At 53.5% G+C, this 15,223-nt stretch overlaps 1 protein-coding gene across 1 annotated transcript; it reads right to left on the minus strand.

The window, feature by feature from the left end:
• Window positions 1-9,932: 9,932 nt before the first annotated feature.
• On the minus strand, window positions 9,933-15,129 carry LOC129123314 (uncharacterized). Its single transcript, XM_077183459.1, has 6 exons — window positions 14,991-15,129; window positions 13,231-13,623; window positions 12,908-13,006; window positions 12,624-12,805; window positions 12,323-12,423; window positions 9,933-12,232 (listed from the first exon to the last, which is right to left on the minus strand). The coding sequence occupies exons 2-6, from the start codon at window positions 13,550-13,552 to the stop codon at window positions 12,118-12,120; spliced, it is 819 nt and encodes a 272-aa protein (XP_077039574.1). The 5' UTR covers window positions 13,553-13,623; window positions 14,991-15,129; the 3' UTR covers window positions 9,933-12,117.
• Between the last annotated feature and the right edge of the window lie 94 nt (window positions 15,130-15,223).

The following is a 15,223-nucleotide window of genomic DNA, read 5'->3' on the forward strand; positions in this document are numbered from 1 at the left end:
AGCTCTTGGTTACAATGTACTGAAATAATAGGGTTGGGAAAACGGAAAATCTAAGAATGATGGTTTTGTCTCTGCTTAGAATGAAAATGTCCTGTCCCTGTTGTGAAGTACTAGTGACCCCGGTGGGCAGAAACTGATGACAAAAGTTTGTTTGGAGGTATGGTAATGTAGAAGCTGTTAGTTTGTATCGTGCCCCGGGGGGTAATAATTCGGGGTTGCTCGGGAGATTTCTGGTGATTTTACAAATCGCATCTGCTCTGTTCGTTTGCGATGGAGCCGCCGTTCTTTGTTTTGTGTCACGGTGGCGCTGTGAGCTCTTGTTGAAGTTCCCGACAGAGGCTTCTCTGTTCTGTTAAATTTGGAGCGACAGCGATCGGTATAATGCCTCTTTTTTTGTGCTGAGGGTAAGTATCAGGTGATTTTGTATTTTTCTCTTCTTCAGAACTGTCTTTTTTTTTAAATGACTTAGGTTTTCTTACAGTTAAAAATGGCTCTTTAATGGGCTCTACCTGGAAAGCGGTGAGGGTTTCTTCAATAGTTTTGGTTTGAGCCTCAACAACTCTTTGGAATTTATTTCCCCGTGAATCTTGGGACTTTGTAAGTTGTTCCCCCAGTGCGGGAGCTTGTATGGTCACGATGTGCTGTGGAGTGCAGAGTTACCACAAGCTGAGAGCATTGGTGGCACTGTTGGTGGCTGCTCTGGTAACAGAGCCCTTTGACATTTATTGTTTGCATTAGTAAAGGCAAGGCTTTAATTCAGTGAGGATGTGCTGTTTCCTTAGGACACTGCTTCTGAACTGCTTGTGCCAAGCGATCTAAAAAGGCAAGATGAGGTTTGGTTGTGGCTTGTTGAATCAGAGAATCGGCGTTTTCATGGGTTCTTGCAGTTGTACAGTTAAAAGAGTCCTTCTGGCTGCATTTTTAATATCTCTTATTCCTGCTCTAGAAGGGGTTCGGCTTGGTCTTCAGCTCTATGGTTTGGAGGATCTCTAGCTAATTGACTGATTGTTAGCTGGGCTTTAGGGCTTCTAGCAGAGCTCTCCATCGATCTGTGAGGATGCTTTCACTGTTCCAAGTTCCACAGAATATATTGTGAGTTTGTTAAAATTACAGATGAAATGTTACAGCAGTCTGAAGGTGTGAGGTGATAAGAATCATTTCTACTTCTCACCACGTTATTGAATACTGGGAGTTTAAGCTGTTGTCTTTAAAAGCTTTTCTTCATTTCTGAATATCCTAATGTGCTATAGGCTCCCACTGAGGATTAGCATTATTTTCCTTATATCGAACTGGCACAGCAAGGAGTTTTCTATATGTTGAATTAAAATCTTTATCTTGCATGAGTTTAGGTCTAATGTCAGCCCAATTAGTCAGTTCCCGTTGTGTGTTGACGGGGCTGGGATGGAACGGGTTAAACTCTTCCTCTGAGCCAGGGTCCGTGCCCCGCTTCATTTCCCTGTGGAGGAGTTGTCAAATCCCGGGTTTTTCTCTCGTTCCTCTCTTTGGCGGCAGTCAGAGCTCGGGTTTTGCAGCGCTGGCAGAGCAGCCTCGCTCCTTTTGCTCGGCAGAGCTGCCCTCGCTCCCGGCCGGGCAGGGCTGGAGGATCCCGGGCGGGCTGGGGATGGCAGCGGGGGCTGCAGCCGGGAGAGCGGCGGGGCTGCGGGGCAGCGCCGGGGGCACCGCGGCTCCGCTCGGGCTTGCGGGGCCCCTGGGCGCGGCTGGAGGGAGGGAGGGCTCGGAGACACGGCTGGGGACGCGGCGGGCTTGGCACACGGCAATGGGCAACTGGAAAGATTTGCAGGTTGTTCAAATCAGTTCATTAAAGTGTAATACGGAGGTAAAACGTTTGTGGTCGTATGGTTTTGGATTGTGGTAAAAATATGAGTTTAACTGGGTCTCAGATGGAAGCTGAATAAAGAAGTGTTATAGTTGGAAACTGCTTTTGGACTTAAGATTAAGTAAAATTTTTAGGGTACTTTTTAATATTATAAGAACATTATAAGAATATTATTTGATTAGATCTTTAAGGCTTTTATAAACGTCTTTGGATTGCTTGGATACTTTGTGCTGGCTTATGTTTTTTAAAGCTTGCTTGATGTTGTGTAATAGGAGATAACATTGGTTTCTGTTTGAGTTGAGCTAGCAGGTGTAGTAGGATACAAGTAATATTCTAAAATTATACTTCAAAAGGTTATTATTGCAGAGCTCTTTATGGATTAGATGCAAGCAAAAAGCAACATCCTTAACACCTTAATTCCAATGCTCCTAAATCAACCAGGGTTAATTGCAAACAAAAGATAGGTTCAAAGGCCTTTATCCATGCTTTATTTTCCTTAGTTATTATTACAATTCCCTGCTCTCCCATTGTCGGGGTCCACACATTTTGCATTCACGAATGCACACGTTGCCTGTTTGTACCTGACACGAAACACAGCTTTGTATTTCACAGTCCAGAGCAGCGAAAGCTCAGAGCAGCACCCGAGGGGCAGCGGCAGCCGGGTCTGAGCAGGGCAGGGAGAGGCGAGCTCAGGGTCCCGGGCACCCGAGCAGGGGGGACAGGGCCCTCCGGATCGAGGGGTGACAGCGAGGTGCCCCTGCAGGGGCTGCTCCCACAAGCACAGGCTCACCCCACAACCCCACAGCAGGAGAAGCAGCTCTGGGCTGGGTTATGGCATTGACAGCGAATTCCCTTCCCCAAGCAGCAGCTCTGACCGTCCTCCTCTGAAGGTGACACAGACCAAGAGCCAGCAGCTGACAGACCCTTCTTCACAGTCAGGTGCCTGATGCCAAAAGTGGGATTCCTCCTCAGCACGTGTCAGCTGCTCTTCCTCCTCTTCCACAGACAGTCCAATAGTGTCACCATATTCCAGCCAGTTTGTGATTAATTCCAAGATCCCAGGGAAATTTGGACTTCCCATTGGGGCTTGTTGTGTCATGAGGGCAATGCAGTCACTGCAGGCAGCAGCGGTGGCAGGATGGATTGCAGAGACTTTTCCTTTGCAGCCCCAGCCCAGCGTTGGCACTGGGCATGAAGAGGCACTGAGGTGACCCTGAGAGGAAGGGCAAGGCACAGGGTGCAGCTGTGGAGAGCTTTGTGGACAGTTGGCTCGCTGAGAAAGGTCACGTAGACATGATACCACTGGTTAAGCTAGAAGGAGACAAGTCTAGGAGTCAGCAGTCAGTGTCCAACGATGGGCAAGGACGTTGTTCCCTTGGTGCAACAACTGGATAGAGGAGAGGATCTTTTGCCAAAAATATGAGGATAGTTTCAGCAGAATAATCACAAGAATGTAGAAGTAGTAACAAAATAACCATAAGAGTATAGAAGTAGGCGTAGTAGTAGTGTTAAGTAGTTAACCAAAAATGAGCTCAGCTTTGCAATATGTATGAGCTTCATGAACACCAATATAAATATGTGTGACAATCAATAAAGTTGGAGACTTGCTGATCACTCATATTGAGTGCCGCATTTCTCCCGCCGATCCAACAAAATTGTGACCCCAACGTGATTCCTGTAACGGCAACCACGGTGGGTCGGTGCAGGAGTTCGGGTCCTGTCGCAGCAAGGACGGCGAACAAGCACCCCTGAAAAAGGGAAGGTGCCGCGCCCTGGGTTACCTCAATGGAGAGCCCAGCTGATACGTGCTGCCGAGACCTTGTGGGGCTGCAACAGCGCTGACGTTCTTACAGTGGATAGAGAAAGGCAAGCAGCATATGATTTATTTACTTGCTTTTTACAAAAGCATCAGGTTAAGGGCATAGATTTGCAGAAAGAGCTTCCTGGGTTGTTAGCTTACAGGTATGAACAGGGAGTTTTTCAAAATCCTCATACAGTACATGAGTTAACGGAGTGGCGCAAATTTGGGGACAAGCTGTGGGAGGCAGCTATAGATGATGATAAAACTGCAAAAACGTTGGGAAAGCTGTGGTGAGTCATGCATAATGAGTTATTACAATATCAGGCAGAAAAGAAGGCTGCTCAGCAAGCTAGCGTGGCGCATGAAAAGGATAAGGGTTATGGGGACTGGTTTAATTGTCCATTACCCCCTGCCACATCTACAGTCATTTTGCCACCAACATCAGCTCCTGCTTCAAGCAGCAGCTCACCCCCTGCATGTGCCACAACAGCACTGCCTGCACCGCCTGTGTCAAACCCTCCATCTCCTCCTCCTGGTAATGAGCCGATCCCTGGGCCAGAGAGTGACCTAGCAGGGGCCATTGCACGGGGGTGAAGGGAGGCATGGGCAGCGGTAGCAAAAGATATCATGGATACGGGGGATGAGGAGGCTATAAAAGCAGCTATGGATGTTGCTTGTCCGGTGATATATTCACCCGTGGCAGGGGGCGGGTTTCAAGCAACAATAACTGCTCTAGACTGGAAGCTGTTGTCACAATTACGGTCCACAGTTAGTCAATTTGGGGTAACCAGTGAGCCCACAAAACAAATGCTTGACTATATCCAGGGGACTCAGGTTTTGCTGCCGGCTGATTGCAGAGGAATAGCGAAGCTTATCCTCACTCAGCATCAGCAGCTCTTGTTTAATGCACACTGGCAGTCACTCTGTCAGGAATGTGTAGCAGTAGCACGGCAGCCAGGCGACCCGTTACATGGGATAACCCCAGAGGAGTTAATGGGTCAAGGGCCCTTTCTTCGGACAGAAGCACAAGCGTTACTCGGTCCTGATAAGTGTCGGGAGGCAACGCACCTGGTGCGGTTGGCTATAGATAGGATAAAAGAGCCAGGCGGGGTCCCCTCTTATATGGGAATAAAGCAAGGAAGAGATGAGTCATTCGGATCTTTTATAGATAAGGCAGCCAATGCTATCGAGCGGGCAGGAGTCCCTGATTTCATGAAGGGTACTTTGTTGAAACAATGCACACTCCAGAACAGTAATCAGGCTACAAAGAACGTATTAAATACCCTAGGAGCTAATTGGTCTATAGAAGAAGCTTTAGAACGATTGGCAAATGTGCCCGTAGGAAATCAAGCAGTGTTAGTAGATGCTATTAAGGAGTTAGGAGCAGGATTACAAAAACAGGCAGCAGCCTCACAGAGTCAGGTGTTGGCTGCTCTTGCCCCCCCTACAAGCAGCGGCAACAAATGCTCCACGGGCTCCATCTGCTGGCCGATTCAAATGTTAGCGGTGTGGAGGTACAGGACACACGCGATGGGCCTGTCAAGCAGCCAGCGTCTGGTGTCACAATTGTCACTTGGATACCCACAACACCGGAGCCTGCCGCCGCCGCTCGGGAAACGGGAGAGCCAGCGTGTCCACCAGCAGCCGTGCCCAGACACAAGTAGCTGCTGTCAACACCTCAGCCCAGCTTCCCTTCAACAGCCACCGCCGGGAGCCTCAGGCTGGACGTGGCAGCCGCAGCAGCAGTGACCTTGATGACCACCCAACCAGAAAAGGTTCCGACTGGAATAAAGGGACCAATCATCATTGATGGACAACCTATGGGAGCTTTGCTCCTGGGACGATCGTTGGCCACCATGATGGGATTATTTGTTTTAGCCGGGGTAATAGACGCTGATTATACAGGGGAAATTTGAGTTATGATGCATACTCCTTTTCCACCTATACAAATCAAGAAAGGACAGAGGATAGCTCAATTGGTTCCATTGGAACAAATGGCTAAAACTTTACCCCCTCGTCAATCACAGTCGAGAGGGGAGCGAGGCTTTGGTTCCACTGGAGGACTCACTCTATAACAATGAACCTGAATGATCGACCAAAGCGCACTGTAATAATGGAGTATCAGGGTGGGAGGCAAACCTTGGAAGGTTTATTGGATACTGGCGTGGACTCCAGCATTGTTAGTCCAGATTTCTGGCCCCACAACTGGCCATTACAGCCAACCACAGTGACAGTTACTGAGGTTGGAGGCCTAACACTTGCAAGAAAATCGCCCATGTTATCCATAACTATTGATGGAAAAACTTTGTGGAGTGTTTTCTCAATTGTACCTTTGCCCCCTACTGTGCAGTGCTTCATTGGTCGGGACATTTTGGCTCAAATGGGAGTGGTGCTGACAAACGAACACCCTTTGGGCTAATGGCCATTGCGTGGACTTTCCCAATTCCATTAACCTGGACCATGGACGTTCCAGTGTGGGTTAAGCAATGGCCGTTAAAAAGGGAAAGTCTGGAAAAAGTTCATACACTAGTACATGAACAATATAAACAAGGTCATTCACAGTTGTCAACAAGTCCATGGAATACCCCTATCTTTGTTATTAAAAAGCAGTGCCTGGGAAGATCAGGGTGACGTGGCGAACTCATGCTGCTGTTTTACTAATCTTCACCCTCTTAATAGACAGTACAGACGTTGCTGGAGGAGTAGAAGCCCATCAAGTATAGGCCCCACCTCAGCCCGAGACTAACATCTGGGTCACCCTGGCAAACTTAACTAATCAGGAAGCTATTTGCCTGTCATTATCTTCTCCCAGTAATCTAGTTACAAGCTGTTTGGTTGGGTTACCAGCAGATCCCTGGCCATGCCCCTCACATGTACCCACCTGTAGGACCAACAATGCTAGGGCAAGTGTAGATAGTTGGGACCAATGGGTTTCCTTTTTTCCCACAGCACCGCAGGAACCCCAAGAATTGGAGCTGTTAGGCTCAGTGATGGCAGATGCATGTATTCATTTTCACCATAGAAGCCTGCTGTCAGTCAAGAACCATTCCACTATTGTAACTTCCAGCGTGGCTGTCTACCGTAATGCAGCAGCCTGGTGCAATTATACCACAAAGAAAGTGTCAATCTCATCAAATGAGCCCATTCAATTGCCAGCAGGATACTTCCTGATATGTGGGGACCGTGCTTGGGCTGGTATCCCATCAATGCTGCACAGGGGACCGTGTACAATTGGACGGCTGTCTCTACTCACACCCAACACGTCCATGATACTGAACATGAGCCGCCGCCATCACCGAAATAAACGAATGGCTCATGCATTTGCTGCAGACTGCAGGGACGATGTAAAATTCCGGTCCCCAGGGGCCATAGTTGCAGCATCTTTCTTGGCTCCAGGGGTATCAGCAGCAGGTGCTCATGCTATTTTAAACAAGTTGGGATGTTGGCTTGCCAAGCAAACCAATGCCACCTCTTTGGCACTTTCTAGCCTTTTCCTTGATGTTGATTCTGTTCGCCATGCAACGCTTCAAAATAGAGCTGCAATTGATTTTCTTTTACTTGCACAAGGCCATGGTTGTGAAGAATTGGAGGGCATGTGTTGCATGAATCTTTCTGATCATTCACGATCCATTCACTTCCAACTCTTTGAGTTGTGGAGGTTCACTGGAAACTTAGAAGTAGAATCAGGATTTGGTATTGATGAATTGCTCAAATCTTTAGGCCTGAGATCATGGTTATGCTCTATTGTTAAGGCCAGCATTATAGTGGGCATTATAGCTTTGCTAGTAGTATTACTTTTGCCGTGCTTTTGCATGTGCCTACAGAACATGGTGCAAAAGCAGAGAGGCCTGGGCCTGGAGCTTTCCTTACCCTATGCCCAGGGGAGCGTGAGCTGCCCTCCCCAGCACCAGAGCCACACGTTCCCCTCCCCAGGTAAGGAGCGAAAGGGGCCCCTTGACAGAGCACAAGCTCCTGAGGCAGTGGGCTCAGGCTGTTGTGAGTTCCTCCCCCAACAGCCCACGGTAATGTCAGGGGTGAAAAATTCCCCGAGTGCTGTGCACCAGCAGTGACCCTCAATCAACCTTCCCAATCCTCTCCCTCGAGCTACTCAGGCTCTGGGCAACACAGGACAGCAAAACGGGCTCAGTTTGGCCCTTGGAGGGTGAGAGGCAAGCAGCAGAATCCAGCATGGTCTCTCTCTGACCTTTCCTTTAGGACAGGCCGGTGTGTCCCCACCCCAAGGGCACAGAGGGGGCTCTTTAAACAGTGCCACAACGTCCCCGTGCCCACCGTGTCACGGTCCCAGGAGGAGAGAGCCCGGGGGCGTCAGGACCAGGAGAGCTGTGCCAGAGTGTGCCCGGCCCTGTGTGCCCATGTGTGCTGTGCCCAGGGCTGAGGGCACACGTCCTGCCCTGCCATGGGCACTGTGTGTGTGTGTGCTGTGCCCAGGGGTGAGGGCACACGTCCTGCTCTGCCATGGGCACTGTGTGTGTGTGTGCTGTGCCCAGGGGTGAGGGCACACGTCCTGCCCTGCCATGGGCACTGTGTGTGTGTGTGCTGTGCCCAGGGGTGAGGGCACACGTCCTGCTCTGCCATGGGCACTGTGTGTGTGCTGTGCCCAGGGGTGAGGGCACATGTCCTGCCCTGCCATGGGCACTGTGTGTGTGTGTGCTGTGCCCAGGGCTGAGGGCACATGTCCTGCCCTGCCATGGGCACTGTGTGTGTGTGTGCTGTGCCCAGGGGTGAGGGCACACGTCCTGCCCTGCCATGGGCACTGTGTGTGTGTGTGCTGTGCCCAGGGGTGAGGGCACATGTCCTGCCCTGCCATGGGCACTGTGTGTGTGTGTGCTGTGCCCAGGGGTGAGGGCACATGTCCTGCTCTGCCATGGGCACTGTGTGTGTGTGTGCTGTGCCCAGGGCTGAGGGCACATGTCCTGCCCTGCCATGGGCACTGTGTGTGTGTGTGCTGTGCCCAGGGGTGAGGGCACACGTCCTGCCCTGCCATGGGCACTGTGTGTGTGTGTGCTGTGCCCAGGGGTGAGGGCACATGTCCTGCCCTGCCATGGGCACTGTGTGTGTGTGTGCTGTGCCCAGGGGTGAGGGCACATGTCCTGCTCTGCCATGGGCACTGTGTGTGTGTGTGTGCTGTGCCCAGGGGTGAGGGCACACGTCCTGCTCTGCCATGGGCACTGTGTGTGTGTGTGCTGTGCCCAGGGGTGAGGGCACACGTCCTGCTCTGCCATGGGCACTGTGTGTGTGCTGCTGTGCCCAGCTCTGTGCCCAGGGATGTGGTGCCCTGGGCATGGGCTGTGTGCCCTGCTGTGGGCACGGGGGTGCGTTGCACTCTCAGCTGTGAGTGGGGCTGTGCACAGCTCTGTGCTTGTGAGTGTGCACAGGTTGTGCAGGTGTGAGCACGGCTCTGTGTGGGACAGGCCTGTGTTGCTGTGGGTGACACTGCACACGCTGCTGTGCCCAGGCTCTACGTGCCAGCAGGGCCCTGCTTGGGGCCCGTGTGCATTGGTGGGGACTGTGCACAGGTGAGTGTCTGTGCAGCACAGGTGTGCTGCTGTGGCAGGCTGGCTGCTGCTGGCAGGTGCCGTGGGGCACAGGAGCTCTGTGCAGGTGAGCAGGGACATGTGTGTGTGAGCACTGGCTCTGCACATGTGCCTGTGGGCACTCATGGCGGGGCATGCCCAGGGACATGGCTCTGGGTACACGGCCCCGTGCATTCAGCTGCTCTCCGACCTACAGAAACAGACCCATTTCTATATATATATATATATATATTTATATAGACATGTGTGTTTGTTTATGTGTCACTACCTAGCTCTGCTGGCTGGAGTGGCCCCTGGCTCTCTGTGTACACTCTGTTCTTGTAAGGAGAAGAATCAGCAGTATTGGGCAGTTTCCTCAAGGACCAACAAGCAGAGTGAAACAAGAAATAGAGGGCAAGACCAGGTTGGCCCCTGTGCTCACCACGGAGAAGATTCCATAGCCCTGCTGTGGGCAGCAATCCCATATCCATGGTAAGATGGGGGCAGGAAAGGCACCCCAGAGCTCTGCCATTGCTCAGCTGTCTTGTAATACAACAGGGACCAGAAGGCAAGACTGAGTTGGCCTCTGCACTCAGCACTAAGATACACCTGCTATGAGTAGCAACAGTAGATGGGGTCAAAAAGCCACACCAGAGCTCAGTGATCCCATTCTGTCCATTCCACATAAGTGTGTTGAAAGAAAACCTGAGATTTTTTTCCTTCTGTTCCCACTGTCCTCACCCACATCAACAGATGCTACTATGACTCCTTAAAAATTTATTTGAGAAGTAAGAGCAGATTATCAGAAACAAAAATTAGAGCTAATTGTTTAGGACAAGTGACTCATAGGAAAAGAAAAGAGGGGTTTGTTCTAGATGAATGATGTGATGGTTGGCTCTCACAACTGACAGACAGATATTATGTGTACATTAGGAGAAGTTCTGTAGCTGTAGAGTGCTGTCACTGTAATATCTCCCCCCACAGTCCCCTCTCCCTCCCCCTTGCAGCAGCCCCAGCAGCCTCGGGGCATTTGGGGAGGGCCGGCTCATTACCAGGAGGGGCCACAGGACAACACCTGAGCTCCAATCAAGGTGTAAGGAAGTGATCTCCACCTGGGGAGGGCAGAGAAGGAGCTGACTGACAAAACTTTGGGAGGGGCTGAGGGTATAAAAGGCAGAGCATCCATTTTATAAACGAGCATGTGGCTGACACTCACAGAGACCCTCAGCGCTGTAATTTTTCCTTATTCAGTCCATTGTGGTATGTTTTTGTTAAGGTTTAATTAACCTTTAAGGTTTTAAAAGTGAGGGTTGTTTCTCACATCTTCCAAGGACAATCCAAAATTCTCACCTTCAGGCCAGTTTGTGATGATTTCCAGGTGACCAGGGTGATGTGGATTTCCCATTTGAGCTTGTTGTATAATGTTATAAATAACAAATATCGGTTTTGGCTTCTGCATTTATGTACTCACTTTTGTTTTGCAAGTTATTACGGATCACAAAAATCCTGATATAGTGCAATTGTAATTACTGCTTTTGATACAGTATAACCTGTCAGTTTAAGTATGCACCCTGTAGCTTTTATAAATAGTGGTGTAATAGACACTAGCTTAGCCCGTAGCATAACAGAGGCTGAAATGTTGAAGTTACTGTTTCATGTCCTGTCTCTGTCTCTCTGGGAGCCTCCCAGGCACCCTCGGCCAGTCCCGAGTCCCAGAGTTGCTGCCCTGACCCGGCCGACAGCGGGGGACGCTCTCTGTGCCCCGAGGGTGCTGAGGGCACCTGGGCTGGACACCCTGGCAGCAGCAGAGACACCAGAGACACCGGGAGATGATCAAGGGCCACGCTTAGCAGGGTTAATTCAAGGTGCATTTCAGGAGCCCCAGGGAGCCCCTACACCTCAGGGGGCTCCAGCAGAGAGCCCCAGGAGAGGTGCCAAGGTTACATTTGAAGGGAGGTGGGAACCCAAAGTAGAGAACATTTCACTGACCAGTAAGTGACCCTAAGGGATGGGTACTGGGGAATGGACATTTAGGACAGCGTATGGGGCAAGGCTTGGGGGGCTGACCCCTGGCCTCTGGACAATCACTCGACATCCTGGACTGAAACTTCTGGATGGAGGGGATGGGATGCTGAGAGATTGACAGAGAGCCAGGGTGGGGAGTTGGGGATGACCTCAGCAAAGGAAAGGGATTACACAGGTAAAGGGAGGGGGGTACAGTCTGGGATAAACCATTTGGGAAAAATACAGAGATACAAAACAAAACTACTTCAAAGTATTACAAAGTATAAAACCACACTACAACCATGTAACTAACTCAGAAAATTGTGTAAAATAATTGATTTCCCACATTCAAGGACTTTCTTATTAGAAAGACAAGATAACAGAAACAAAAACGAGAGCATGGAAAAAAAAGATATTATGGACCCTCATTATCAGAGTGAAAATAAAAAAAGATTGAACCACAAGAAAAAAAATTAAATATATTAGTTTAAAGTAGAAGATAGCCTGAACAAAAGTCAAATTTCTAAAGAAAAAAAACAACACTTAAAGTTAAATGGAAGTATAAATATGGAAGTAGCTCAAAAAAGAAACAGTATATAGAAAACATAGTTTAAGTTGACCCTGGCAAGCAGACAAGCATGCCAGGGTGGGATTTTAACCCATAATAAACTATGATAAAAAGTGCAAACACTGAGCCATGTTTCCCACATATAATGAGGGCAATGCACTCACTGCAGGCAGCAGCAGTGGCAGAATGGATTGCAGAGACTTTTCCTTTGCAGCCCCAGCCCAGCGTTGGCACTGGGCATGAAGAGGCACTGAGGTGACCCTGAGAGGAAGGGCAAGGCACAGGGTGCAGCTGAGGAAGGACAGCGCTGTGCTGGGCTCAGAGGTGAAGCTGGCACTGCCCAGTGTGGAGAAGGTCCTTTCTGCAGCCCCTGTTACAGGGGAGCTGGGGCCTTGCTGCAGAGATACGGCCGCTCATTGGAGCAGTTGTCACTCCTCAATCTCTCATCAGCCAGGTACACACACTGGGAATTGCCGAGGACAGGAACCCTGCAGGGAGGAGCAGAGGCAGCGCTGGCTGCCAGGGGCAGCCCTTGTGCCCCTGTGCCCCCAGGCCCTGCCCGGCTCCCCGGCACTCACCGGGAGCTGTAGCTGCTGCCGTCCCCCCAGTGCAGGCGCTCGCCCCATCTGCGCAGCCCGAGCCAGAAATCGACGTTCCCACGGAGGCGGAAGAGCAAATCCTGCCCAGGAGAGAGGAGTGGGAGCTGCCCCGGCCCCTCGGGGGGACACGGGCCCGGGGCTCCCCCCACACCCCGGGGCTCCTTCCCTGCAAGGCCCCGGCCCAGGGCTGCAGCCCCGGCCCTACGAGCACCGAGCCCGGCCCAGGAGCACCCCCAGGCTGCCCTCAGCCACCCCACACCGCCCGCAGCCCCTCACTCACCATGGCCTCCTCATCCTTGGCAATGGCCAGTGAGGCCCTGAGCTCGGAGCACCGTTCCTGACCCTGCTCCCAGGTGCTGTAATCCCGTGAGAAGTAGTAGCAGACCCCCATGTACCCAACCCAGCCATGGGGACAGCCCAGAACCAACAGCGGAGTCGCAGCTGTGACTGGAACCTGTGGTGCTGCAGGGGGAAGAGGAGAAGGTCTGAGGATTGCCCTGTGCAGGGAGCAGGGAGCCCGCTCTGCCCCGAGGGGCTGGGCCCAGCCTGCTGCCCCTCCCTTACCTGCCAGCACAGCCAAGGCCACCCCCAAAGCCAGCACCAGCACCAGGAGCAGCAGAATCAGCAGCGCCGTGCCCACGGGATGGCCCCTGATCCATTCACCTGGAGCAGGAAAGAGCTGCTGGCTGCCAGAAGCAGAGCCGGGCCTGCAATCTGCTCAGCCCATGGCCAGGGAGCAGAGCAGGGAGCCCTGAGCCAGTGTGGGCCTCACTCAGCTGGCAGCCAGAGAGCCAAGAGCCTGGCCACAGGCAGGGACACAGCTGTGGCCACAGGCAGGGACACAGCTGTGTCACCCCTAGAGGCCACAGGGGTGGCCCTGCACTCACCCAGGAATCTTCTGAGGTTCCTTTTGTGTTCAGTCTTGGTTGCTGATGTGCCCTGGGGAGCCAGGCTCTCTCTCACACTCCCATCACTGGTGCAGAATCCATTCTCCACATCTGCACTCACTGCATGCTCACAGGTGGCATCCCCCTGCTTATGCCAGGTGGCTTCTTGTGCCCCAGGCAGGTGTGGAACCGCGGCTGCTGGTCCCTGCTGGGGATGCTGGGGCTCATTCGCAACTGCACGAATGGAGCAGACTTCACTCTCCTCCTGCTCACAGCCGGCATCTCTCTGCCTGGAACAATCAGCACCGTGCTCCTGACACATCAGGAGTGCTGCTGGCAGATCCTTTGGGAGCTCGGCCTCGGGAGCAGCTTCACAGCCGCGCTGATGGCAGCCTGAATGGGACACGGTGAGAGGTCACTGCTGGTGCGGGCCCTGGGGGCTCAGGAGGGCGGTGCCAGCCGTGGCTGCGCTGTCCCCGCTGCCCAGAGGTGCGGCAGCAGCTGCGGAGACAAGCGCAGCCTCCGGGAGCTGGGGCAGCACCGACCGCGGGTCGCGCCTGGCCTGGAGCCGCCTCCGAGCTCCGCCACCGCCTCGCCGGGCTCCGGGTGCCGCCCCCGCTGGGGAATGACCCGAACGCTCCGCCCGCCGCAGCCGCTCCGTCGCAGGCAGACACAGCGGGCACGGCCGCTGCCACCGTAGTTTAGAGCCGGTGTCGGTGTGGGGGCCGCTTTTGGCCTTTTTGAGCATTCAGCGTGCGGGAAAGCAGCGAGGGGCCGTCCGTGCACCGCGGGGGGGAGAGCGGAGGGTCGCGGCCCGCTGCAGGGGAGACCCCACAAGCAGCTTCCCCGGGGGCTGAGGTTCTTCCCCAGGCTCTCCGGCGTGGGTTCCTTTTTTTTATTGCGAGTTTTTCGGGACAGGAGCTGGGACGGCCCTGCCCCCCGCAGAGCCTTTACAGTTCAGGCAGATAAAATGAATCTCAACTATCGATAATATCCACCATCATCTGTTTCTCTCCTCTTTTCCTGCACGGATTTGACAGTTCTTCCTTTCCTCCCACAGAGCTGGAAAGCAAAATGCCCGCCTGCCCCGTGGCCATCTCCGCCGCCTTCCACCGCTCCAGCCTTGTCCCTCTTTCTCTCCCCTTTACTTGGCACCACTCTCTCCTTCCTCCTCCTCTCCCTGCCAGCTCCAGCAAAGCCATTTCACCCACTGGCACCAGCTGCCTCCTCTCCCTCGCTCCCATTTTGCCCACTCTGAACTCCTGGAGCCGCCTGCCCGCGGAGCCGGAGCCGCCGTGGGGCCGGGTAATGGTGCAGGGAAGGGTGGTAGGGATTCTCGGGCTGGGCCGGGCCAGGGTCGGTGCCCGGGGCCAGCATCCTCGCACCCTCACCGGCGCTCGCCCCGTCCCGCAGCGCTGGGGCCGGCGGGTTCCGCGCCCCGCCCACCCTCAGCGTGGCCCCGCTCCGTCACTGACATTGTTGTGCCCAGCCCACAGCCTCCATCCTGCCCCCACTACGCCCGGACGGCCGCACTCCAAGCCGCTCCTGCCGCTGCCCTCGCTCGTGTGTGCAACGCTGCCTGCCCGCCTCGGCTCGTAGCGCCCTCGCCCCTGGAACGGCAGCTGCGGCTCGGAGTCCGCCCCTGCCGAGGGGCAAGAAGCAGCAGCCCCGAGCTGCTCACCATTGTGCCCCGCATTCCCTGCCCCGGCGCCTTGGAGCTCCCTGCCTATGAACAGAGGAATCCAGCACATGGAACTCACCCCGAGCTGGGGAAAACCGACCGCGGGTCGCGCCAGTGTGGAAGCCGCCTCCAAGCTCCGCCAGCCTCTTGCCGGGCGCTGGCTGCTCCCGCCGCTCCGGTTCCAGCAGCAGTGCTGGGCGTGGCTGGCGCCGCTTCAATTTTATGGTGACTCCGTGTGGGAGGGATTTTGGCCGATCTGACCAATCAGAGCCGCGAGCACCGCCCCCTCCCCCGCCCCGCCCCATCCCCCGC

The sequence above is a fragment of the Agelaius phoeniceus genome, chromosome 9 (assembly GCF_051311805.1).
Source record: "Agelaius phoeniceus isolate bAgePho1 chromosome 9, bAgePho1.hap1, whole genome shotgun sequence".
NCBI lineage: Eukaryota > Metazoa > Chordata > Aves > Passeriformes > Icteridae > Agelaius > Agelaius phoeniceus.